General features: G+C 44.3%; 1 protein-coding gene across 4 annotated transcripts; it reads left to right on the top strand.

Moving 5' to 3' along the window:
* Window positions 1–2,698: 2,698 nt before the first annotated feature.
* On the top strand, window positions 2,699–25,676 carry LOC138915064 (thrombospondin type-1 domain-containing protein 1). Of its 4 annotated transcripts, none has more exons than XM_070240280.1 (5): window positions 2,764–3,074; window positions 6,294–6,445; window positions 9,451–10,416; window positions 18,084–18,242; window positions 24,016–25,676. In XM_070240280.1, the coding sequence occupies exons 2-5, from the start codon at window positions 6,388–6,390 to the stop codon at window positions 25,398–25,400; spliced, it is 2,568 nt and encodes an 855-aa protein (XP_070096381.1). In that variant the 5' UTR covers window positions 2,764–3,074; window positions 6,294–6,387; the 3' UTR covers window positions 25,401–25,676. The 4 variants fall into 4 exon arrangements, with proteins under 4 accessions (XP_070096383.1, XP_070096381.1, XP_070096382.1 ...); XM_070240281.1 differs by having other exon boundaries at window positions 2,902–3,074; window positions 5,603–6,445; XM_070240282.1 differs by lacking the exon at window positions 18,084–18,242 and having other exon boundaries at window positions 2,699–3,074.
* The last annotated feature ends 713 nt before the right edge of the window (window positions 25,677–26,389 follow it).

Genomic DNA, 26,389 nt, shown 5'->3' with positions numbered 1-26,389 from the left:
TGTGTGAGGAGCTTTGTGGGCCATTGGTGGGGATACAAAAGTGAATAAGATACAGCCCCTGCCCTTAAGAGGGTGGCCCGGTTGGGCAAAGAGACATGTGAGCAACCTTAATTGAAGATGGAAGGAAGTCCATGCCATGAAAGGGACACAGGTACCACGCTGTGGAAGACAAGGAAGGAGCTTTTCGTTTTGAGGGAGGGACCTGGGAAGGCCCCGTGGGAGGGGAAGAGCTTGGTAAACTAGACTTACGAGGACCAAGAGATGGTCAGTAGGTGGCAGGCATTGGGTCACGGGAACAGCGTGAGGTGTGCCTCTTCCTGTTGCTGGGACGCTTCCCCTTGTCTGTCCAGACTTCCCATCGTTCCTTCTTCCCACTCACACCCCTACCCCCACTAATCAAAATCATGCTTTGCTCAATCCCACCTGCTCTAGAAAAATCTGTTTCCAGTACACAGCTCTATTTCTAAACTCCCTAAGAGTTACTGTCCATCTCATATACTTGACTGTGTTTTATCTTGCTCTCTATTTGTTGTCTTGATGCCGTAATAAAATAGAGAAATTGGATTTCTTTGAGTTCAAGGACTTTCATATGACACAACTTTTGAATTCCCACTCCTAAGTCAGTGATTGTACAAGGTAGATCCTGGTTAAGTACTAACTGAATGGAGCGATTTTGGATTATAGTGTGCCATGAGTTGACTCACAAACCTAAATCAGTCCTTTACTCTTCTTCCCAAGGGGCTTCTCAACCAGACTTGTCAGGGCTCAGCCTGTCTGAGATACACTATCTTATTCAAATTCCATGACACAGGCCACATCCATGATGTGGGAAGCACTCCAGAAAAGTCAGGTTAACACACATGTAAGATCTTGTTATTACAGTGTGAAAACTGGGTAATTCGTGTCCTTCCTTGTGCCCTGATAATCAGGAGTCAGTTAAAGCTTTTCTCTCAGGGTATTATCTAGGGAAATACAAGATCTCTCCATTTGTATAAAGGATGTTATTGAGATAGTGAACAATTTTCACACAATTTGCACAAGATCATTAGACCAGTCACTGACCCATAAAGAGAATTCAGGATATCTAGACAGCCAGCTTTAGTTCAATACTGACAAGAACATACCGCTGTCCTTTTGAAAGCTTTTTTTCCCCTTCAAGTCTATGTGCCTTCTTTTAGAAAAGATTAAACTGTTTTAACTGTCCAATAAAGACAGTAATACAGTTTGGTGAGAATTCTAATGAAGGCAACAATGACCAAGCATCTCAATAAAGCTGTTATTTAAGAAATGACCAAGCACGTTAACCAGCCACTTGTACCTGGATTGAGGTCCTGGGGAGAGAGTGTCTTTGAAAGATTAACGCAGAGCAAGTTGCTTTCTGACTGTTTCACCCAGTCACCAGAAAACTTCAATATAACCATTATTATATGCCTTTTATAGTGAAGGAAAGGAGGGATTAAGTAATTTGCTCAAGGTTACAGAGGCAGGGCTGGAATTAATCTCAGCTGTATCTAACTCCAAAGCCCACTCTTTGCATTGAGCTTTTGCTTTTAAAACTGAAAATGCCAGGGACTGTGGCATTTGAAAAGGAATCCCAATTTGAGCTGATGAATGGATATTGGACTAGATAGTTCTGTTGGTAGTGAAAGTGGATAATGACTTTAAAGCCTCTTTTGAAACTTTGGGTAGATTAAATGCATACTGCTAGAATTAGTTATTTGACAAGATAAATACTTAGCAAGTTTAGTACCTCTGGTAAACTGATAATTGAATAATTGTGCTATCTTTTAAAAGATTAAGTTAGATTCAAAGACCTGCAAATGCTGTATTTTTTTGTTTTAAAAATTGAGGTAGGGGCTGGCCCCGTGGCAGAGTGGTTAAGTTCGTGCACTCTGCTTCGGTGGCCCAGGGTTTCGCCAGTTTGAATCCTGGGCACGGACATGGCACCGCTCATCAAGCCACGCTGAGGCAGCGTCCCACATGCCACAACTAGAAGGACCCACAACTAAAAATACACAACTATGTACTGGGGGGCTTTGGGGAGAAAAAGGAAAAATAAAAATCTTTAAAACTAAAAAAATGGAGGTAAAATTTACACAGTGAAATGCACAGATCTTAAGTTGGATGAGTTTTGACAAATGCATAAAAAATCCATGTAAATCGCACACCAAACAATAGAAGATATCTGTCATTCCCAAGAGGTCCTTGGTGCCTCTTTCCCATCACCTGCTCCCCAGAGGCCACCACCGTGCTCTGATTTCTACTACCACACGTTAGTTTTGTCTGTCAAGTGGTATATTTTGTGTAAAAGAAAAGCAAATGGTGAAGTGTATTGCACTTCACAGTGGACTCGAAAATGACATCTCTTAAGGTGAACTCCATCCTCTTGTGTTCTTTTAAGAAGACAACTTTAACACTTGCGGATTAGAGTTTTTTAAATGTTCTTTTTGATTTATTGAACAACCATTTCTGGCTGCTAAGAAAACGAAGATGCACTTTACCTGAATTGCTTCCTTTTGAAACTCTTCGATGACATTTGGGAAACCAAGTTTACAACCCACCAGTTATGCACTTCAACGACTGACTTTTGTGTTACCCCAGAAGAAAATGACGCTGGGGAAGTGACTGAATTTGAACTGGTGGGAGACTGCTGGCTCGTCCTTAAAATTCAGGTCCAGCCTGAGGTGCGGGTGTGTGCGCGCTCGGGGCTCCGCACCCGCTTCCCGCAGGCCCTGGCCAGCCAGGAGCGTTTCCTGCCGGGTTTCCGTCCAGCAGCGCGCTCGCCCGGCGCGGGCAGGAAAGGATGCGCAGCCCAGAGAGGGCGGGGGCAGACGTGGCAGCTCGCCAAGGTCCCCCGCCCTCCGGGTGCGGCCCTCCGGGTGCCGCCCTCCTCGCGCCTTCGGGGCGGGCCCGGGCGGGGCTGCGGGAACCCGGCGCTGCTGTCCAGGGCGCGCAGTCCTGGGACGCGGGATGCTCGACGCCCTGCCTCGCGGCCCCTGAGGCCTCCTTCCTGCCACCCTTCTCGTCGCCTCGCTCGCCCCGGCCCGGGCTGCTGCGCCCACCAGTCCCGAGAGGTAAGAAGAGCCTTCCGCGACCCGGCGGGCGCTGCTGAGCCGCGAGGGCTCCCGGTGGCTCCGCCGGGGCCCGGCAGTGCGCCCGGATCCGGCCGCCCCTTCCCTCCCCGCAGCCTGAAATCACAGGTGGACACTCCCGTTCCCTGGACGCTCCCGGTCCCCTGCCTTCGCTTCTTAGTGCTCAGCCTCTGCCGCTGAGGAACGCGCTTGGAAAAGTGTGCCTCTCCGCCTCTCGGAGTCCTGGCTTCAACGCGAGCGCGGCTCTCCCCTGGCGCAGGTGTGGCCGAGGGGCTGAGGCTGACGGTAGCGGGGTGTTGAGTCCCAGTTGGGATGCTAAGCGTTTCAGAACAAGTTTGGGTCTTTCTAAAAAGAAATCCTCTCTGAGATATAAGCATTTCAGAACAGTCCTTATTTTAAGAGGGCTTTGTGCTGGCGACGCGGGCAGGGCTGGATTTCCAAGTATGAACTTGACTTGCGGGCCTTTGGAAAGCTGAGTGGAGGTGGGGAGCGCCCACCTTCTAGGGAAGCTGCGTCCAGCCTGGGGGACCAGGGTAGAGCCGATCGAATATATAAATAAAGCCTGTTTACACGAGCTGCTTTGGAATTAGGGATTTCCTCCTAATAAATATTATTATTAGATATATACACACACGAGCGTGTGCGTGTTTGTCAGAAGGGTCAAAAATCACTTTGCTTATTTTTATTTTCCCTTTTGTTTGGTAAGTCATTGGTCCCATGGACTTTAGCGTAATTTATTTTCTTTTTCGGCAGCTATGAAGACCCTGTAGGGGTTTCTCTTAGCTGGTTTCAGCAAAAACATGGGATCTGAGCTTGGCATGATGCTGTTAGCCGTTGAGAATATTCACAACAGATACATTTAAAATTTGTCTGTAAACGTTTTTGTATGTGAATGCTATATAGAAGTATCTTAAAATGTGTATGAAATACACCTAAGTTCTTCTTTTTTCAAAATGATCCTCAAGCCAAACATAAGTAGCCAGTAGTGTATTGGGAACACGTTGGAAGAAAAGCAAGCAAGGTGTAAAAAAAAGGAAAATTAAAGAAGCATGCTATCTTCTTTAAAAAGTGTAGTGCTTTTTATCCAGCCTTCCATTCCATTCTGGGGTGTTCTGTTAATATCTTCAAATTAATGGTTGAGCTGGTAAAAATTGAGCATTTATTTTCAAAAGTGAGAACATTTTTAAAAACATCCTTATTATGATTTTCAGGTAGGCTGGTGTATTTTATAATTCCATTTCCATTCAGCTCTAAATGTAGATTATCACACAATTCTGTGTTTTACTGGTCATTTTCAAAGAAGGAAAATGTGTTATAATTGCAAAATCAGTTGTGATTAGGAGCTTCTTTAAGAAATGATTGTCATGGGGAAGCAAGCAGTTTGGGAGAAGCAAGTTCAACTTTTGGGAGCTACAGATCACTTGCTCCTCCTTTCTTTTTTTTTTTAATCTTTTTTTTTTTTCTGCTTTTTCTCCCCAAGTCTCCCCAGTACATGGTTGTATATTTTAGTTGTGGGTCCTTCTAGTTGTAGCATGTGGGACGCCGCCTCAGCATGGCCTGACAAGTGGTGCCATGTCTGCACCCAGGATCCGAACCAGAGAAACCCTGGGCCGCTGAAGCAGAGCTCGAAAACTTAACCTCTCAGCCACAGGGCCAGCCTTGCTCCTCCTTTCTTTGGTTACTGAGGATCAGTGACTTAAAGGAAGTCTTTAAAGTGCCCTCAGCACCCACACTTGCCCAGGAGATCCAATGATGCTCACCTGCCGTCTTTGGCCAAGTTTCCCATCCCCGCTCAAGGGAAAGATTAGGTCCAATCTATGCTTAATTCCAGCAAAACTGAATTTCCTTTTTTTTGTTAGGGAGGGGAGGGAGCTCTAATCATCTGCATAATTACACTTCAAATCTCTGCTTCCCTTTGAGGAAGTCCAGTATTTCCTTTGTTCAGCTAATTTCTACTGAAAGGAACCTCCTGGGCCAGCCCTGTGGCGCAACGGTTAAATTCCCACATTCTGCTTCAGCGGCCTGGGGTTCGAGGGCCCAGAGCCCAGGTGTGGACCTACGCAGCACTTGCTAAGCCATGCTGTGGCAGGCGTCCCACATATAAAATAGAGGAAGATGGTGGCAGCTGATGTTAGCTCAGGGCTAATCTTCCTCAAAAGGAAAAAAAAAGCTCGTGGAGACACACCAGTTCTCTTTCCATTGAATTTTTTATTATTTCCATCAATTCTTTACATTCCATTAATTTCTGTCTTATCTAAAGGGATGTAACATACATATATTGGAATATAATATGCTTAGTAAAAATATATTAGCTGTGCATAATGGGAATGTAAACATTAAGAAAATATACATTTGGTTATGTTTAGTAGCCCATAGTTTACTAGACTTTGGTATGAAAAAAGTGGCACTTAAATCTTATTCTATCACCTAATAGTCTGTTTATATCAAAGTGCCTCCTTCCACAAGTCATTCTGAACCACAGGCCAGCAGGGTCTTTCCTGCCCTCCTAGGTGCTTTGGGAAGATTGCCGCATGAAATCTTCTGTCTCCTGATGGATACCAGCAGCGGCAAGTATTGGAAGACTGACAGAAGATGATAATTGTTATTTGTGTTTTCTCTTTACAGTGCCCTAAACAAGGGATTCAGGGTCACAGGGAGTTCTCATTTAATTGTAATACCCTGGGTATCTTTTCTAAAGGTCTGATAGTTTTGATGGAGCTCCTAGGCATTAAGAAATGAAGCAATCCTACTAACACACCAATTGTGTAAGAGAGACAGTGTTGGTAAGCCCATTTGTGGAAGCAAGGCAGGTCTACACAGTGCAATGAAACTTTGGCAAAAATTTAGTATATTAATCATTGTGAAATGACTAGCAGATGTATCATTTAGATTGGCTATTGGCTTTGATGAAATTAAGCAAATAATAGCAAACTCTCCATGTAAGGATGTGCTATAAAGAGAAAGACTTTCTGTTTCGCAAAGACAATCTTGGTGTTGGGCATACCTGAATGTTCTTAACAGGTGAGCTATCACGGAACAAAAGGGACATGCAGAATTACAGATCATTTACCTGGGAAAAATTAGTGTCCTCCTTATTTTGTTTTCAGTATCAACTAGGAAATTTGACTTCTTAGAATGGTTTTGTCATTTCATGATTACTATTTTATGAATCACATTTAACAGAGCCATGTGTTTTTTGAGGTTCTGGTTTCAGGTGTTTTTGAAAAAAGAATTCACAATTTGGATGCGAGAAAGGACATGAGGAGACCAAAGACCTGGGATTTTGCTGATCAGAATGAAACAAATGTTGAAAGACTTTTCAAATCTCTTGTTGGTGGTGCTCTGCGACTGCGGTGAGTATTGTGAGCATACTTAATGCTATAGGTGTCAACAAAGAAGCATCAGCGTGAGGTTTAGAAATGCATTGATGTCGACCCTGCGTGAAGCAGGCAGGGTCTCCAGTGCGGCACCTTTTAGACTGTGATCCTTGCAACCCTGGGTTCTCTTAAGGGACTGCATTTTTGCCTCAAAAAATAGAGCTCAATTCTCAGTTGTCTGCAACTACTGAACCGATAGATTCAACAATGTAATACTCTCTTCTTTTGATGATTTCCAAATAGTTCATAGCAGTTCGTCTAAGCAGTTGATGGTATGAGAGTGGAAATTGTTTTCAAATTGATGAAGAAATTATGATTCAAGAGACAGAGCATCCTGGCTCGTGTCACATCAGTGGCATATCCACTTCATTAGACCAGAGTGTATATTGTTCATTGTGTCCGGGGAATCTCCTTCCCTAGTCTTTTCTTCTTAAGAAGTTTAGTTAAACAAGAAGATGCTTGATTTACTGAAAACCAATCTGGGATTCATTTCTTTTAGAATCGTTGATCCCTACTTAAAAACAGATTGTTCTATGTGTAACAGCCTCATACAAAAAATTATAAAAGTGTTCTTGGTTTTGAAATGGTAAATAAAGACATCAAAGTCTTCTATTTAAATAAAATCTGCTAGGATGTTTGTCATTGTTGAGATCAAAATATCTTACTGGAATGTAAAACTAAAAGTTGAATGAGCGTAAAATAGAGCAGAACATAGAAGTTGAGTGCACAAGCTACTGAGGGAAAAGGAGATATTTTCATAGAGCTGGATTTTTTCCCTTCTTCTCTATCAATATCACTTGATGTTGATTAAATATGTCGCTACCAGTTAGTTTTTTTTTAAAAAAAAAAACATGCTTATATTGAGACATGAGTTACTTTAAATACAATAAAGGAATGGAGAGAGAAGAAATGAGAGAATAGAGAACACTCTACAATCATGCAATCCATAACGAGGTTTCAGTCAACAATGGACCACATATACGACAGCGTTCCTGTAATGTTAGTACTATATAGCCTAGTGTGTGGTAAGCCATGCCATCTAGGTTTGTGTAAGTACACTCTATGATGTTCACACAATGATGAAATCGCCTAACACATTTCTCAGAACATATCCCCATTGTTAAGAGAGTCAAGACTGTACTGTAGTAGTCAGGATATGATACAACCAAACTGTAGTTTTCCAAATGAGAATGTATTCTTCTTTGTAAAAACAAAGGTTTTAGAGTAAAGTAGCAAGTTCTCTCTTTGCCACTGCTGGTACCCATCAACTGTATCTTTTTTCTCCATTTCCAAGTGAGCACGTGTGTCTCTTTCTTTAGCTGGCTGCCCATCAAATCAAAATCTGATCTGCCTCATTGCCAATCTCTGTCCTTGACAGTAGGCTTTCATTAGTTAACTAAGGGGTGTATGCCTCTCGATCTTAAAATGCATCTCAGAACCATCCTGCCCCATCAGATTCAAATTAATCTGACCTGTGTTCTCAGTCTTAGCTCCTTCCTTGGGCTGTGGTGAGCACTGCAGTCTCTTTAGCCACCCATTCCCAAAAAGCTACCAGGTGGGCTCTGAACCAGTATCCAAGCTGCTCCAAAATCAGCTTCCTTCCTCAAACTTGAGTCATCTCCATCCAAAGGGGAGTATCCCTCAACTTCTGTACTGAGTAAGTGAAAAAAAAGAGCTTTATCGTATTACGGTTTCCAAGCAAGTGGTGATCAAGCATTCAGGTCTGTCCAAGTTTTATGTATTTTATTTCACCTCATCTTAAATAAGAAATGGGTAAAATGCTGAACTAATTAAAAAAAACAAACCCAAACCTTTATGTGCCCATATATTCATGTGCTGATTCTAACAATCATTGATTGAATACATGTAAGGTATATTTAAAGACTACCAACCCAAACAACACATTGAACACATTGAGTCTTTTGGACATATAGGATGTGTATGTTATTATTATTATGTTAATATAATATATTGTATTATATTATGTATACATATTAAGACTAATAAATTCATACATATGTTGTTTTTCCACCAAAAGGATACTGCAGCCCCTTAAGTCTAGAATTATTTCTTACCGCAGCCATGGGCCAGCTGATTATTGCTTTGCCAGATTCTGTCTCCTTTGATATGTATTTGGATAGGATTCAAAATACAAACAAGGATTCTTGTGTGTTTGTTTTTTCCACCCTCTACTTCAGCTGCTCAGATAGGTCTTTTTTAAAAAGGTGTGATTGATCCTAACTGAGTGATACTTGTGGGCTAGCAGTCATCTCTCCTCTCTAGGCCAATAGCACTTACTGTAATGTCATTAAAATTGCCAAGGACAAGCCAGGCTACTTCATAAATGGCTGTGGATAATGTTATCCACCCCTTGGATGATCCTTGGAGAATAGTGTCAACATTTCTTATTCCTTTAAACACTTCTGCCTCATACAAACCAAGGGCACTGGTTCCTTTACTGGTGAAAATGCCCAAGTACTTGTCTTGAATATCAGAAAATAATAACTTTGAAGTATATTTAGGATCTTACATTTTAAATAGTCTAGAGCAGTTTATATTATATAATTTAAACCAAGCTTTCTTTCACTTCACTGTAAATCCATTTTCCCCAAATACTTAAACACCAGAATTTGATTACAGTGAGAAAAGTGAGGTGTTGGATTTTTATGTTGAGAGTTGTTACTCTTGCACTGTAGATTTTCATTGCAAATATATTACATTATTCAATGTTGTGAGTTCAGAGTATTTATCGCTGATTAGTTACTTTAAACATAACCATGAAAGATGAAATGTAGGAACAAGCCCCTTTAGAATGGGAGCAGCACAGTGCCCAGCTCCCAGGATAAGCACTCGGCATCATTTTACATCATCCTTGGCTCAGTTCAGACTTCTCTTGTGTCTAAAATGCTGTTTTCTTCAATGGCACCAATAGTCCTGCTCAAAACACCTTTTTAAAGCCCTTTCTGACCATTTCATTTCAGTTCTTGGAGAAGCTGAATACCTCCTCTTGGGAGAGCCAGGCCATGTAGCGCTAAGCAACCACACGGTGTCTGTGGATTTCCATTATTTCGATGGTGCTAATGGGACGCTGAGGAATGTATCTGTCCTGCTGTTGGAGGCTGACACCAACCAGACTGTTACCACCAAGTACCTTCTGACCAACCAGTCCCAGGGGACGCTCGAGTTTGAGTGCTTCTACTTCAAAGAGGCTGGCAACTACTGGTTCACGATGACTCCGGAAGCAGCAGACAACAGCACTCCCATCCCCTCGTGGGAGAAAAGTGCCTTTCTCAAGGTGGAATGGCCCGTCTTTCATGTTGACTTGAATAGGACATCCAAGGCAGCAGAAGGTACCTTCCAGGTGGGCCTTTTTACCAATCAGCCACTGTGCCCGTTCCCTGTGGACAAGCCCAACATCTTGGTGGATGTCATCTTCACCAACAGTCTTCCCGAGGCAAGAAAGAGTCAGGGACAGCCACTGGAGATAAGAACTAGCAAGAGGACAGAACTCTCTCAAGGCCAATGGGTTGAGTTTGGCTGTGCACCTGTGGGGCCTGAAGCCTATGTCACTGTGGTGCTGAAGCTGCTTGGCCGAGACTCGGTCATTACCTCCACAGGACCCATTGACCTGGCCCAGAAATTTGGATACAAACTAGTGATGGTGCCGGAACTCACATGTGAGTCTGGGGTGGAGGTGATGGTGCTGCCCCCACCATGCATCTTTGTTCAAGGAGTGGTCGCCGTCTTCAAGGAAGCCCCCAGACGCCCTGGGGAAGCGACCATTCGACTGGCTGAAAACAGCCTGAACTTGGGAGAGAGGAGAACAGTATTCAACTGCACTTTGTTTGACATGGGGAGGAATAAGTACTGTTTTGACTTTGGTGTTTCCAGCAGAAGCCATTTTTCCACAAAGGAGAAGGAGTGCATGCTAATTCAGAGAAATATAGGTTGGTATTGAGATTTAAAAAAAAATTTTTAAATCAAATTGATGCCTTCATGCAATCAAAATTATGATTTTGAATTTAAGTGAACTTAATTTTCTATGAACTATATCATAATTTTTATGGTTTACTCCTCATAATGTCCCAAACGGCATTATCATCCTTATATAAAAAGTCAAGAGTCCCGATAAACAGACCTGGCTGGCCACTCATGTAACCTCTCTAGGTCTCGGTTTCCCCATCAGTAAAGTGGACATAGTAAGAGTATCTACCTCCGAGAGTTGTGAGAATTGAATGAAGGAAATGGATACAGTTCTTAGCATAGTGCCTGGCATATAGGAAGCACCAATAAACATTAGCTATTATTACATTATATTTTAAAAATTATATTATTATGTCACAGGGCAAATCCATGGCAGGTACGATCAGAATTCAAAGCTAAATCCCAAATCGTGTTTAGTAACTTCTGTCTTCCTTCAGCTGAGTACATCTCCTTCCTTAGAGGAATGAAGTCTGTTTAGTGAGATTACAGAGCAAGATTTTTAAACTTCTTCAAATTCTGGATTCTTTGGGTAATGCCCTAGCTAATCACAGGAAAGGGGGTTATCACCATCCCCTCCACCCCGCATGTTCCTCTGCCTTTCTTTCCCTTTTGCTGGGTGCAGGCCTGGTCTTGGCAAGAGGCTAATCTGGCAGAGATTGCCTGGGTCACTTACATATGCTCTTACCTTCATCCCTACTGAGCCTGTGCCCCCTCATGGCCCAAACCTGGGCCATCTTTGTAACTCCAAGTGTATTTTGCTCCAAATTCACCCACATTCTCTTTTTAGAAGACGTCCCCTTCCTTTGACTCTGTCCCCGCCCACTGGCCACTTCCCTGCTTGCACTTACCTCTCTATCTGGCCTAGATTCTGTGGCCCATCCCTTTAATCACTTTCCTACTAATACCGTAAACTCCTCTGCCCTGTTGTTCTTCCGTTGCACCTGCCAGGCCACACCCCAGCTCTGCATGGATGCAGCAATCTGCCAGCCGCCCACTGTACCCAAGCTGGACGAGAAGGTCACACCCAAGCACACTGGGGCCAGTGTGGGTGGGTCATGCCTCTCCTCTCCGCTGGGTTCACCATGCCACCCAGTAAGGCACCCTGGTCGGCTCTGCTCCTGTTCCCCACGACAGCTCGTTTAGCCCTCCTGCTTTCTCTTTGGACCTCACCTACTCCCTGGCTAACTCTCAGAGCTGACTTTGCCTCTGACCACACAGAGTAGCTGCAAGCCATCAGGTGTGAGCTCCCTCGCCCTCCCACTGAAATCTCTGTAGGCCTACAGGCATCGTCCCATCCTCTCCCCCTTCTTTGCTGTCACCGGAGGAGAGGTGTCATTCCTCCGGTACAAGGTCAACCCTCCCCTCCACTGTGGATCCCAGCCTCTCCGCTCATTTCAGGAAACTTGTGTTAATCGTTATCCTCTCTCTCTCCTGTCTTTAACTGTCCCTCTTTACTGGCTCATTCCCATCAACTTTGAGATGTACTTAATTTTCTTATCTAAAAACAAAACAGACCCCGCCCCTCAACCCCTGGTTCTCCAACAAGTAAGACCCTCTTTCTCTCTTCCTTTTATAGTCCAGGTTCTTGAAAAGGTTGCCTACACTTTGGGGTTCATTTCTTCACTTCACATTCACTTTTCAACCCACTCGAAACCCACACCCCTCCCTTGAAAATGGTGTCACTAAAGCAGCCAGCAGACGACTTCCAGGTCCCCAAATCTGGGGGTGCTTTTCAGTCCTCCGTATCTTCATTGACCTTGATTCCGTGACCTCATACTCACCTTGTTTACTTCCTACCTCCGTGGCTGTCTCCTTTGCCTGCCAGTTCCACCACCTCCTCTCATCCCTTCAGTGTTGGACTTCTGCATTGTTTTACTCCTCACACACTTCCTAAGTGATTACTGTCCTGGCCGACGACTCCAGATTGGCGCCTCTCCCCTGCATCCAAGAGCTGCTGAATAGCTGTCACCCCTAAGATGGCTCCCAGGCACCTCAAAAGCAATGTACCTGGAATTGGATTCATCATCTTACCCCCTAATCTTGCTCCTCAGTGCTGGACTCCACCACCCATCTCATTGTTCAAACCAGAAACCCAGGTGTCTTCCTCTTCTCCTTCAGCTCCTATGAATAATAAATCACTAAGTCCTATGGATTTTTGTCTCCTTGGGGCCTGAAGATAGTGTGTAAATAACGATTTACAGCAAATATATAATAGATGTTGCCAAAAATGATTATTTATGATTTTCATTTATCCTATTTAGTGTGAATGTTTATATTTTTCTCTGCAGAAATGTTAATGCGTTTGGTTATGGGATGCTGCCTGAGATCCCGCTAGGGGAGTGTTAGTAATATACAGCACAGGCACTGTAATAACTTGAAAAAATTGAAATTGAGAAATTCTAAATTCTGAACACATCTGCCCCAAGAGTTTCAGATAGGGAGTATGGACCCTGTATCTCAAGGCCAAAAATATATATATTTGAGTTGAGAATTATTATTGATAGAGGGTATAAATTCATATTCACATATTTTTATTTTTTTACTTATTTTTTGACAAAAATTGTACATATTTAATACATAGTTTTCTTGATATTTTAACATTTTTGGCCGTCTTTTTGTTTCTCCGAATAGATGATCTTGTTTTTTCTTCATAATGACTAAACAGGAGCTTTTTACCAAGAATAGGAGTGCTGTCACCCCTGTCATTTTGTTCTTAGTTGTAGCTGTTTGTGATAATGGTTTTATCTTTAATCCTTTGCTGAAATCGGTTTAAGCCACTTGTCTACTTTGTGAGTTAGTTTACCTAAAACTAGAAAATATCATTTAAAAATCCCTGTAAGCAGACCCTTGGATGCTGTAATACTCGTCACTTCTCTGAAAGTGAATGAACCAGTAAAACCCTTTCATTCAGTGCAACTCCCCCTCTTCCTCTGGGATCCCTTTAGGACAGCTGACGTGCTGTATGTGACCATGTGACATGATAAAGCTAACATTTATATAGTGATTACTTTGCATGAGGCACTGGTCTCAGTGCTTTATGAATATTAACCCATTTAAACTTCATAACAGCCCTATGAGTTAGGTTTATTATACTCTCAATTTTATAGGTGCAGAAATGGAGGCACCGAAAGGTTAAGTAACTTGCACAAGGTCAATGGTGGTTAAGTGGCTAAACCACCACTGGTGGTTAGACTGGCTCGACAGTTTGCTTTTACCACTATTCTATGGTGCCTCCCATATAATCAGCTGTCAATCCATGTATTAAACAATATAAAGCTTTTAGATTAAAAAAATGTTCTAATATTTTCCTCCTTGTCTCACGGGTTCATCTTGTGCTGCCCACCCCCTTGAGCGACATATAACTCACTTTGGAGTCCACTGGCCAATATAGGTGAGCCTTGTCTGTGACCAGAAAATCTGAGCTGCTTATCCAGGAGACTTTGCTCCTACTGCTGCTTGTAGCTACTCACTCATGTCAGTAGAATCTTCTTATAAGCATGTTTTGTTTAGTTACGTTAGTCTTTTGAGCGAAATGTCTTGCAGATGTGAATATTTCATAGGCTGCATTCCTTCAGATAGTCTTGGGGTGGAAACAATCTCCCTTCTCCTATTCCAGAAAAATTTTGCTCATTCAGAATTAATATCCTCTTGAGTGGCCTGAAAGGTATTTATCCTGGCAAAACAGGTTTGTTATGTAGTGTGAACGCATGTGTGGACATCTAAACAGGACGAAACAGACAGCCTTCCATTCATAAAGTTAAGACTATTTGGATTATTGGTCATCTTGCTCTTCATTTCTAAAACATGAACTACAGTTATTTAATTACTTCCCATTTTGCCAAGTATTTCCCTCAAAGTTATTAGTAGAAATCTTCAGGGAACAGATAGAGTTACTTAAGGCATTTTTTTATTTGCCTGATTAAATTTTTCCATTGCTTTATTTTAATGTTTTCCTGTGTTTCTCATTTGATTAATTTGATCTGGAATAAAAAGACAAAACGTAGCTTAAATGTTTGCTTATTTTCATTGTTGATTATCATATAAGCTGTGATTTCACTTTCAAGGGCAAAGGACACAACATTTCAAAATGAGATTTTTGACATTAAGATTCAAGCTTTTATTAAAACTTTCATTTTTTTCTGGCACCTACTAATGAAATTTTTGTTTTCCGTTTGACAAATGACTTTCAGTATTTAAATAAATTACATTTATGTAAAGTAAAGGCAGAGTTAAGAAAGAATAACAGAAAGATTCTCAGCTTTTGTAATTCTCCCTTTTGTGGTCTTAAATATGAGCACAAGGGAAGGATAAAGTATACATTGACTTAATTTTCAATTTAGATTTCACAGTAGTGGAATTCCTAGTAGATATTTGAAAAATAAATCATAATACTTTAACTTAGAGAGACTTTAATATGAGAGTCCCAAAGCTTTGCGAGCACTGGGGGCTTAGTGTCTGGACAGCTCTGAAGCTTGAGGACAAAGCTGGCTCATTGTTCTACCCTTTGAGGAGCTGCAGTGTGATCTGGGAGGCACAGAACCGATATTGTGTTCAGTTGGACCTCTGGATGGAACATAATTACCACACCTCAGTTGATGTGAGTCCAGGATACTGGTTTGTAATGCTCCCACTCTTGTGAAGATCCCAGAAACTTTTAATTGCTGTGAAGAACTCATATTCCATGAGTCACTCACTCCAAAGATTGCACCACTTGGCTCACCTGAGAATGTCTCTGCCCTCCACGTTCTCCTCATGTTTTCGTAGTGCTTAATATACCTTTGACTGCGGTATGAGTTTTTTTTCATAAAGGATGAAGAAGGGCTTTTATGCAGAGGTTGTTTTGGTGCCTAGTGTTGGCGTGACCTGATGGGTCTTGGGGCTGGATGGGTGCTGATAGAGTAGGCAATTAGGATTATTTTTTAAGAGGGGACTACTCAGTTATTCTTTCTGGGAGTGGTTGCACCTATGCTTGGAAGAGAAGTTTGCATTTCTCAAGCAATAGTGACTGTTTGGGGAGTGTTTTTTATGTATTTTGAAGCTCTGGTCTTGTGAGGGTTGTTAAGTCTCCTCGCTGAATTGACCCTTTTATCTCTATGTATTGTCCCTCTTTATCCCTGGTAGTATTCCTTGTTCTGGCATCTACTTTGTCTGACGTTAATATAACCACTCCAGTTTTCTTTTGATTGATGTTCACAAGGTATAACTTCTTCCATCCTTTTACTTTTAACCTATTTATGTATTTGTATTTAAGGTATTTTCTTTAAACAGCATGTAGTTGGGTCATGCTTTTTTATCCAGTCTCACAATCTGTCTTTTAATTGGTGTCTTTAGATTATTTATATTTACTGTAATCATTGTATGGTTGGATTAAGATCTACCAGCTTTTTTTCTTTTTAAGATTTTATTTTTCCTTTTTCTCTCCAAAGCCCTCCGGTACATAGGTGCATATTTTAATTGTGGGTCTTTCTAGTTGTGGCATGTGGGACCCCGCTTTAGCATGGCTTGATGAGCAGTGCCATGTCCATGCCCAGGATCCGAACCAGCGAAACCCTGGGCTGCCGCAGTGGAGCGTGCCAATTTAACCACTCGGCCACGGGGCCGGCCCCAAGATCTACCATATTGGTAGTTTTATATTTGTTCCATCTGTTCTTTGTTTCTTCTCCCCCTTTTTTCTGGCTTCTTTTTTATTAATTGAATATTTTTTATGGTTTACTTTAGACTGTTGGTTTATTGTTTCTACCTTAAAATGTTTTTTAGTGGTTGTCCTAGAATTTGCAATATTCATCTTTAATTGCTTTCAGTCTGCCTTCAAATAATGTTATATTGCTTCACATGTAGTGTAAGGGTCTTGTGACAGTACACTCCCAATTCATTCCTCCCATTCTCTGTGTGATTGTTGTCATACATTTTACTTTATATGCCCTATAAACACATAATACATTCCTGCTATTTGACAGTTACTTGTATAAGAGACTATCTGATATTGTCCCAGACCTCTTGTGTATTCTATTCTGTTTTGTTCACTCTTTTTCTTCCTTTTTATGTTTCAGTTTTCGTGATTTCTATTGATCTGTATTCAGAGTCACTGCTTCTTTCCTCAGCTGTGTCGAGTCTCCTGGTGAGCCTCTGGAAGGCATTCTTCATCTCTGTTAGCACGCTATTCATTTCATTCCATTTGATTCTTTTAAGCTTATGAATCTTTGATGAAATTTTCCATCTGTTCATGCATCTTGCTCATGTTTTCCACTAAAGTCTTTAACATATTAATTATAGTTATTTTAACTTCTCTCTTTGATAGTTCCAATATCTGGGTTACATCTGAGTCTGGTTCTCTTGATTACTTTGTCTCTAGATGGTTTATGGTTTTTTTCTCGCTTCTTTGTGTATCTCACAATTTTTGTTTGAAAGCTGGACATCTTTTTTAGAATTGTAGACACCGACAGATAGTATTTATGCCTGGAAATGGGCATACCCTGTTTTTGCTAGGCCTTTAGTGTGGGGATTGGGTCAATGTGGTAAGGAATTGGGGCTGTTTGGGCTTTTGCTGTTGCTATGGCTACCTTCAGTGCATGACAGAGTTCAAAATTTTCTAATGTTACTTTGTGATTAGGGTAGGAGTTGGGTTGCCAGAGGGTTTTTCTCCATGCTTCTGTTGCACCCTCAGCTTTAGGCTTGAGCCTGTACATCAGAGAGGTTTTCCTGTCACTCTTGCCCCTGCCTCAGCAGTAGACTGTTGTTACTTGATACGTGGTAATTGCTGGCCTGGTGCAGCATGGGGGTCGGGCAATGGGTGTGGGAGAGCATCCTCTTGTTCCAGTTCAGCCTTAGTCTCAGGCAAGTGCTGTGCCCCAAAGTCTCAGTGATGGGGCCTTCCTGATGATCCTGCCCCTCCCCAGTGGTAGAAGCTCTCTCATAGTCTGGGCCCAGGATATTGTCTGCTGCTCTCTGGGGTGAAGGATTTTCTTCCTTCTCCATTCCGTAGTGGCACTGAGATTCAACCGGTGCTCTTAGAGTTACAAGGTTTGCTGCCTTGTCCCCAGTGGTCGAGGCTTTTGTTGATAGAGCGATGTGGAGGAGGGTCTGGGTGAGGTCTGTGTCTTTCCCACAGCGCTGCTCCTTCCCTGCTTGGGCTTCCATCACAAGGGAGGCTTTCTCTGCCCTCAGTCCTTGTGAGCATCTGCTGAGATCCGGGAAGAGCCTGCAAATGGGTACAAATTCCCCCTGCATATGTGGCTCCCAGGGGTCCTATATTCCCATGCTAGCCCATCCTAGGCCTCTAGCAGTTCATTACATTTTTAGATGACTTCTCACCAGCTTATATGAGGCCTGGTGTCTGCCCCAGGTAAGCAGTGTTTGCATCCTGTCTTTCCTTATATTCCAGGCTAGTTGGTGGCCCTGTGATCTTACCTCTGTGGGGTTCTAGGAAGGTTAGTGTTTTGTAGATTATATAGCCTTTCTTTGTTTTAAGGGTAGGAGCAACACTCTTTTCCAGCTTTTTCACATCTTTAGGAATGTTTCTATTTACTGACTTTTCAAGACCTGAGATTTGAGTTGGCTGCTTCATTTGGGTACAGTTAAAGTCTGATTCTCAAATGAACTAGCATTAAAAGCATGGCTAATGTCCTTGCAGAAACTTGGGGACTGTGGCAGCCGTGGAGCCAGTGTAGTGCCACGTGTGGGGATGGTGTCAGAGAGCGTCGCCGCGTGTGCCTGACTTCCTTCCCCTCCAGACCTGGCTGCCCCGGAATGTCCTCGGAGACCTCCCTGTGTTCCCTGGAGGAGTGTGCTGGTAGGTATTCTGCCTTCAGGAGTCTCTCCTCAGAGCCTCCATCTGAGAGATTCTTGAACCCAAGCTGCCTGAAAGTCACCAGTCTGAGTTCGGGGGTGGACTCATTAACGTTCTGTTATTGCTGTTGGCTGTACTAACCCTGTATTCCTTAGTGTGTCTATGACTGGGAGTAACTGGCCAGTGGGATGACAGGGCATTTACCACTGTGGAAGATCAGGAAATGACACAGAAATCTATCTAACTTAAAACTTCAGATATATTAAATAATTTTTAAAAATACAAAAATGGGTGGGATGATCATTTCTTCCCAAGAGTTTTTTTGTTTTGTTACTTCTCCCCACGAAAACTGTGGGAAAATATTCAAAAAGTTTTCTTCTCCTTATCATCCCAGAGAAGCCCTAGGGGACCACACAGACGGTTATTTGTCAGAATGAGGCAAGACAGCTTGTCTTGTCCCTTGAATGGCTCTACATGTATTCCATACCACCCCTACCCAGGAGGAGAAGGTGGGGAGATTTCTTCTTTCCTTCACCTGGAGACTGACCTTTCCTTAATCGTCTAAGCGTCTTGAAGGTACACACTGGTAGATGCTCAATAAGTGATGTGTATGGTCCATAGATGTGATGCTCACATGACTTAGTTAGCTGCATCTCATTCATTTGGCATAGGTTATAGTAATAAAGGCTCCTTGCTCGTCCCACACACCATCCCACCTTCTGATATACAATCAGCCCTCCACTTAGTTGGCTGGCCTTTGCTCTGGTCCCAACTCTCAGATAAAGTCATTCTGTCAAGTCCTGCCTTCTTCCACTGTCCAGTTCCAGGTTAAAAAACCATCCCTAGTTCCTTTTCCCTTTGGGATAGGGAGAAGTTAGGTGTTTTTCTGTGTTTGGCTCTCAACACAAGTTTTGGCTAAGGAGCACCTTTTAGCCAAGACCACAGGCATCTGGCTACATCTTGGCCAGTGTCCCGGCCTGTGGCCTTAGAAAATCATTGTTGCTATCTCGTCTTTGCAGCCAATACTGTAGGCTTTGTTCTCTTTATTCTAGCATCCTGAGGATATTCTCACTTCCGTGTTTTCCTATTACAGCCTCAGGCTCAGGCTCTTCTCCTAGCCCTCACCCTGCCCCTCTTCTTTCATAAGCCCTGGGCCCCACCCTGAATTGTTCTTTCTCCAGTTGTGTCTCATGCTGTTGTCTAAGGCTCTCTGCTCTGTCTAAGGCTCTCTGCTCTGTCTGCTCTTTTCAAGTCCTCTTCACTTTCCACAGCTCCTTCCTTGTGTATAACTTCCTCCACATATGCCTGCTCCTCTCAATTCTGGGAGAACAGAATCGGGTTAAGATATTCCATGTAGAGTTCCATAATACTAAGATGAACTTAAAATTAATTGCCACTGGCTTCTACTGCACCCTTGGAAGTGACAGCAGTGTCAACCATTTATTGACCATCTGCTATGTGCCAGCACTTTAAATACATTAGCTCACTTACAGCTCACAATAATTCTATGAGGTAAGGATTATTATGTTGGGCTCAAATCTTGAGAGCTTGCTGCCTGCCAGGCATTTTTCTAAGTGCCTTGCACATATGAAGTAGGTACATCATGATCTCCACATACAGATGAGGACTCGGTGGCCCAGAGAGGGTAAGTGACCTGCCCGAGACCATAGAGCTAGAAAGCAGGGACCTAGATATGACACCTATCTACTAAGCTACCTATCTTGAATAATTGCCTTAATATACAAGCCAGTCTAGCTTTCTAGAAGCACCGACAGCCTGGAATTTGCAATCATTTTTAGGTTATGTGGTATTATTTCATGTTCTGGCATCTCAACTCTTTAATTCCAGGTGGGAACTAGAAATTTGTACATTCTAAATTAGTGAAAAGGGTAAGTGCTACAGGTACCCTACTTCTACTCTAAGTGGTCCTCAGTTAAATGCTTACATTGGTAAAAATGGTCATTTCTTCCAAGTGTTCTCTTTTTCCTATTCAACCTATTTTCCGCTCTTTGGAAATGTAAAGATCTGTTTGCAGGCCGCTTAGCATCAGGAAATCTCCATCACTTTTGGTGAAGGGGGAAAGGCTAGATGAGGCAGAGATGGGCGAGGTCCGCAGCTTTTGGGCTTTCCTCCAGCCATAGTTTTGCAGGGAACCAGCCAGAGTCAGAGATGACAGCTAAGTAAGGGGTTCCATAATGTACCGGAGCAATGCTGCTACCCACTGACCTAAGCAGCCACTGCAGATGGAAGAAGTGATGAGTCAGCAATCAAGTCTGTCATCATTCAACTATTTTCACTTGGTTGAGAGTTTAGAGTTTTGTTTGGCTTTGAAAGGATATTTTTGTGCCAAAGTCTGAGGGTAGTTCTGTATTAATTTGGTCCGTCTTGTTCAACACAAGAGTGGGAGGATCCAATAGCCCTTGTACCCACGTTCTGTCTGGTGGGATATTGATCATTTTGCGGTTACCTTTTTAATAATGAATCAATTAATTAATCTAACATTTATTGAGTATCAACTATGTGCAAGTTACTGTGACTGGGTTGGGACTATATGGATAAGACATGTCCCTGTCTGGAAGGGGCTTATGATATAGTAGCTCAGCAGACATATAAACAGGGACAATACACAGTACAATAGAGAGCCTACAATGATGAAGGTATCCACAGCTTGCTATGGATGCTTACAGGGGTGATAACGTATGCTGGGAACACCTCCGTTCTTGGAGGAGGTGATAATTGAACTGAAGTTTGAAAGCTGAGTAGGTGTCACCAGGTGAAATAGGTGAGAAGGGAAATTTTAGCAAAGGGAGCAATGGAGGAAAGCATGGAAGAAAGTGGCACATTAAGAGACCCAGAGGATGGAAAATGGTTTCATGTGGCTAGAGGATAGCGTGTCAGGAGGGAGTGGTAAAAACGAGGCTGGACAGGTAGGCAGGAGACAGATTCTGAGGGGCTGTGAAGGTTTGGACCTGTATTCTAGAGAGATCTCTCGGCTGTAGTGTGGAATATATATCAGAAGGGGTAGGGGTGGCAGCAGCAAGGCCTGTTAAGAGTTCTTCACTAACCCAGGTAAGAAATGAAGCACTGGCAGTGGGGATGCAGAGGAGAGAGGGATTCCAAGACTCCGATGTGGTGAGTGATGGAGAGGGAAGCATCAGGGATGAAACCCAGGATTCTGGTACTGGCAACTGCATGGACAGCAGGGCCATGCCGTTGAGATTGGACATATCATACTGGGGGGTTCTGGGGGGAGGATGATGAGTCTTGGGCATGTGGAGGTGAAGGTGTCTGGGATGCTGATGGAGAGAGCAGAGCTATTGCAGCCAGGATGAGATCTAGATCTCCCTGGCTCCAAAGTTCATGTTCTTCTCTCCAGTTAGTTAAGTGAATGTTATCATTGAAACCAAGAAGAGAAAAACTCACAGGAAGTGTCAAGACAGTAACCAGTGCTGCAGCAGTCAAGGAATATCAGGACAGAGCGCCTTTGCATTTGTCGTTTGGCTATTAGATCATTAATGACCTCCACAGGACCCGTTTCATTGGAATCCTGGGGACAGGTTGCAGGAGCCAGAGGCGACAATGTGGAAGCAGTAAGTCAGCAAATGTGGACTCCTCTTTCTGTAAGCTTGGCTGGGAATACCAGGAGCAAGATACAGCTATGGCAGTAGTGAGAGGGTTCTAGAAAGGTCTTTACAAAGTGAGAAGAGCTTGAGCATGTTTCTGTGGAGCTGCACAAAGGAGAAGCTGGAGATAATTGGTACCAAGGGACAATCCCCCTGGAGAAGGGTGGCCTAGAGAGTACTGGGCGGACTTGCTTTATAAGAAGAGACTTCTCCCACTAATTCCATAGAGAATGAGGTAAATAGAGATGTGCCTGCTGCTAAGTTTATGGGGGAGGAGAGGATGGCAGAAGAAGTTGGGAATGTACTTGCCTGATGGTGTCTATTTTTGTGACCTAGCAGACTGCCAAGGAAGGGGATTAGGTGGGGGCGTGAGGAAAGTGGTGAAACTTTGAGGCAGTTTTATTGGAATGGAAGATGGAAGAGAGAATTGCTTAGGGAGCCATGGACGGAGTTATGGGCAGCCGAGGTTGGGCGCTGTCAGTGCGTAGAGGCACTGGCCTGCATGGGTGCATTATTTTCTCCACCAGAGCTCAGGGCCTGGGTGCAGCAGCTGAGAATCTGCTGGGATTCCCACACCCACATTCCTGGATTTATCTAGGGATGGACTTTTGCTGCAGAGCAGGGAAAGGGCTATAGCTCAGTATTAGTGGCCAGAGAGTTGAGGTTTTGGCAGGAGAATGGTTTAAGTGATGGATCATGGGTGTAGGGAGAGAAGTGAGGCCAGGAGGTGGCTGGCAGATTGGGAGAAAATGCAAGGGTTGGGGAATCTGAAGTTGCAGTGAGGTTGAATACCCAGTGTAGTAATCATGAGTGAAGGAGAGGGGAGGATACAGCCAGAAAGTGGGCTGTGAAGTTCAAGATTTCAGAAGAGGAGCAGCTGCAGACAACGGAAAGGTATGACATGTTGGATGGACACTGAAGCACTGGGACTCAAGTAGGACTCAAGTACTAGTGACTGATGGCTGCCACGAGGTTGGCAGATAACAGAGTTGAAGGAGGAGTCGGGGGGCGGTTTGGGTGGATGGCACGGGCATCAAAAGAGTAGAAGTTTTATACAGAGGTGAAAGAGTTGGTTGAAAATGGCAGTCAGGAATGAGGAGACAGGATTCACCCTACTTCTGGCCCTGTTTGCTTATAAAGTATGTGTCACAGCTTCCACCCAAGAGGGTGGGCAGGGGGAAGCTGTGTCCTGCAGGATATTCCGTCTTCAGGTAAGGCAAGGAGGCAAAGGGAGTGTTTGGTGGAGAGATTCCGGATGTTGAGGAGGTTGGTTACCAGAGGGTACAGTAGAAAGGAGAGGGGAGAGTGGGAGAGTGTGGGTCTAGCAGATGACGCAGAGAGCTGGTGGTGATAAGAGTGTAGGCAAGAAGAGAGAGGACAGGTGACTGGAAGGGCTTGAATGGAGGACAGTGACCAAGGAGGAAAGGGAGATGAGGCCTGGTGGCATTAGGAGGTCTCAGGTTCCCAGGTGTTTCGGTGGCAGTACAGCCTGAGGCCCCGCTGGCCTCTGAGCCTTGCTGAAACATTTTGATGACTGTGGGACAAACCAGTTTGAGAGAGCAGAGAAGAAGAGGAAAACTCAAGGCCACATGGAAGGGAGGAAGGGAAGTGGACAGCTGAAAATAGAGGAATGAGAAAGCAGAGGCTTCAACATTTACGAAAGACAGTTCCTGGGTATTAGAAGGGAGGAATGAATTCTGTTGTATTACCGAAGATCTTCTTTCACCTGTCAATTTCTCTCGAGATGCGCAAATTTAGGTACAACCTACTTAAATTATTTTGCATTTCAAGTTTTATACTTGGTAGGAATTTTCCAACGTGCATCTCAAAGGTACATTTAACTACAGATATCCCATGTTTACATCATTGTAAGCAAAAACCTGGATTTTACCTTGAAACTTTCCTCATGCTACTTCTTTGTGAAAAATGTGAGACAAGCGTCAGCAGGAGCCCCCGAGTCCAGGAATCACCTTAATTGTGGCTTATCTGGTCACCTCACTTACATGGATCTCTGTTTCTTAGTTTGGCTTAAGCTGCCAGCAGAGATGCAGATGTGGGACCAGAAATCTTTGTCCTTAGAAAAGCCTCTCAGACCTGAAAACCACCAGAGAAAACACTACTAGAGAATACATTTGTTCTTCCCTTTTTTGTAGCTTTCCGGCCATCCAGCCCATCTCCTCTTCAGCCGCAGGGCCCGGTGAAGTCCAACAACATCGTGACGGTCACTGGGATTTCGCTGTGCTTGTTCATCATCGTGGCCACCGTCCTCATCACGCTGTGGAGGAAGTTCGGCCGCCCCCCCAAGTGCAGCACCCCCGCTCGGCACAACTCCCTCCACTCGCCCAGCTTCCGGAAGAACTCAGATGAGGAGAACATCTGCGAGCTGAGCGAGCAGCGCGGGAGCTTCTCGGATGGGGGTGACGGGCCTGTGGGGGGCCCGGGGGACATGGGCATCCCTCTGACCTACAGGCGCAGCGTGCCGGCCACTCCCGAGGACGACGCTTCCGGCAGTGACAGCTTCCAGTCCAACGCGCAGAAGATAATCCCACCGCTGTTCAGCTACCGCCTTGCCCAGCAGCAGCTGAAGGAGATGAAAAAGAAAGGCCTGACAGAAACCACCAAGGTGTACCACGTGTCTCAGAGCCCCCTGACAGACACGGCCATCGACGCCGCCGCCGCCGCCGTCGCCCCCTTAGCCTTGGAGAGCCCGGAAGAAGCTGCCGCAAACAAGTTCAGGATCAAATCCCCGTTTCTGGACCAGCCCGCGGTCAGCGCCGGGGAGAGGCCTCCCTCCAGGCTGGATGTCGGGGTCTCGCAGGCCACTTGTGCCGTGAGCCCCAGCCAGACCGTGATCCGCAAATCCCAGATGAGGCACGTGGGCAGCAGAGGGGGGCTGTCGGAGCGGAGCCACCCCAGGAGTTCCCACTTCCGGAGGACAGCCAGTTTCCACGAGACCAAGCAGGCGCGGCCCTTCAGGGAGAGGAGCATGTCTACCCTGACCCCACGGCAGGCCCCCGCCTACAGTTCTAGGACGCGGACCTGGGACCAGGCAGAAGACAGGTTCAGGCCTCAGAGTCGGGGTGCTGCCGCGCTTCCTGAGAAACTGGACCATTTCCAAGGGGCAGGTGGAACCGCTGGTCCACTAAGCCCCCTCCCTAAATCCTACACCTTGGGGCAGCCCACCAGGAAGCCAGACCTAGGGGATCGTCAGGCGGGATTGGTGGCAGGAGGCGAGAGAACAGAGCCTCACAGAGCTCGGCGGGGACCGTCCCCCAGTCACAGGAGTGTCTCAAGGAAGCAGCCCTCCCCCACTGCCCCCAAAGATAGCTACCAGAGGGTCAGTCCTCTGAGCCCTTCTCAATGTCGGAAAGACAAGTGCCAGAGCTTCCCGGCGCACCCGGAGTTCGCCTTCTACGACAATACATCATTCGGCCTCACTGAAGCCGAGCAGAGGATGCTGGACCTCCCGGGATATTTTGGGTCAAATGAAGAGGATGAAACCACAAGTACTCTTAGCGTGGAGAAGCTGGTCATCTAGACCAAGAGTCAGCCTGAGACTTGACACAACTGGGGTCCTTTGCTCAGGTTGTGGTACCCGCTGCTCACATTGTTGTGCGGACTGTTTTGTATAACTGTTTGTGCAGGAGGACAGAATGTGGGGAGGAAGTAACTCACACAGACCAGCATGTGTGTGTGCACCTGTGTTTGAATTTATAAGGAAGAAGTTATTTATCCTGAACCTTTCCCTTTGTAATCCTATTTCTATTGGTTTATTCCTAATAACAATGATAATAAAATTTAAACAAGAGTGAAATAGGGCTTGGTGTCTCATGTGGATATGAAAGATGACAAGATGTGACTTGTGAGGATGAAATGCTTTGAAAAGTTCATTTGCCAATTCCAACCTGAAACAGAAATCTGGGAGTCTCAACTATAAAAGGGCTGGAACAAAGCAAACTTGCTAATACAACCCTGAATGGTAATTTATTAAGTTGTAAATGCATAAGAATTTGACTCCTACAGGGGCAGTATCGAACCAGTTTCATATTTGGCTGATCAAGTCACTTATGACTACCATGCACCTAGGAATGGTGATACCACAAGATATCCTAGAAGAACTTTCAGGCCAGAGTTTGGTGATATCTTACTGTTTTTTATGCAAGGAAGAGCCCTGGTATGTGACACAAAATTATGTGAGTTAATTCTGCTTTGGGGAAATCACATGAGAAGCTGATTTTTCAGGTAGTGAGTCAAATGAAGACCTATCCATCCATCCATCATTGTTTTGAGCAAAAAAGTAGACAGTTTTGAAAGCAAGGTGTTGTCTTCTGAGAAAGCACCAACTGGAGTGGGTAGTGGGTGTTGGCCAGGACACTGCCTGACATCAAGATGCTGACTTTATGTTCCTGGACCAAATTGGCAGCAGGGACCCCAGGGGGTGCCATTCTGAAACTGGTGTGTGTATGTTTCTAAAGATAACTTTATCATGTTACTCAGAATGTGCTTAAATTAATCTCGGGTATATGG

Source organism: Equus caballus, chromosome 17 (assembly GCF_041296265.1).
Source record: "Equus caballus isolate H_3958 breed thoroughbred chromosome 17, TB-T2T, whole genome shotgun sequence".
In the NCBI taxonomy this organism is placed as follows: domain Eukaryota; kingdom Metazoa; phylum Chordata; class Mammalia; order Perissodactyla; family Equidae; genus Equus; species Equus caballus.
This window is presented reverse-complemented; position numbering and strand designations above follow the sequence as displayed.

Coding starts and splice junctions, on each gene's coding strand:
- LOC138915064 (XM_070240280.1), top strand. CDS start 6,388: ATGAAACAAATGTTGAAAGACTTTTCAAATCTCTTGTTGGTGGTGCTC. Junction 10,417..18,083: donor GCTAATTCAGAGAAATATAG/GTTGGTATTGAG, acceptor ATGTCCTTGCAG/AAACTTGGGGACTGTGGCAG. Junction 18,243..24,015: donor TTCCCTGGAGGAGTGTGCTG/GTAGGTATTCTG, acceptor CCTTTTTTGTAG/CTTTCCGGCCATCCAGCCCA.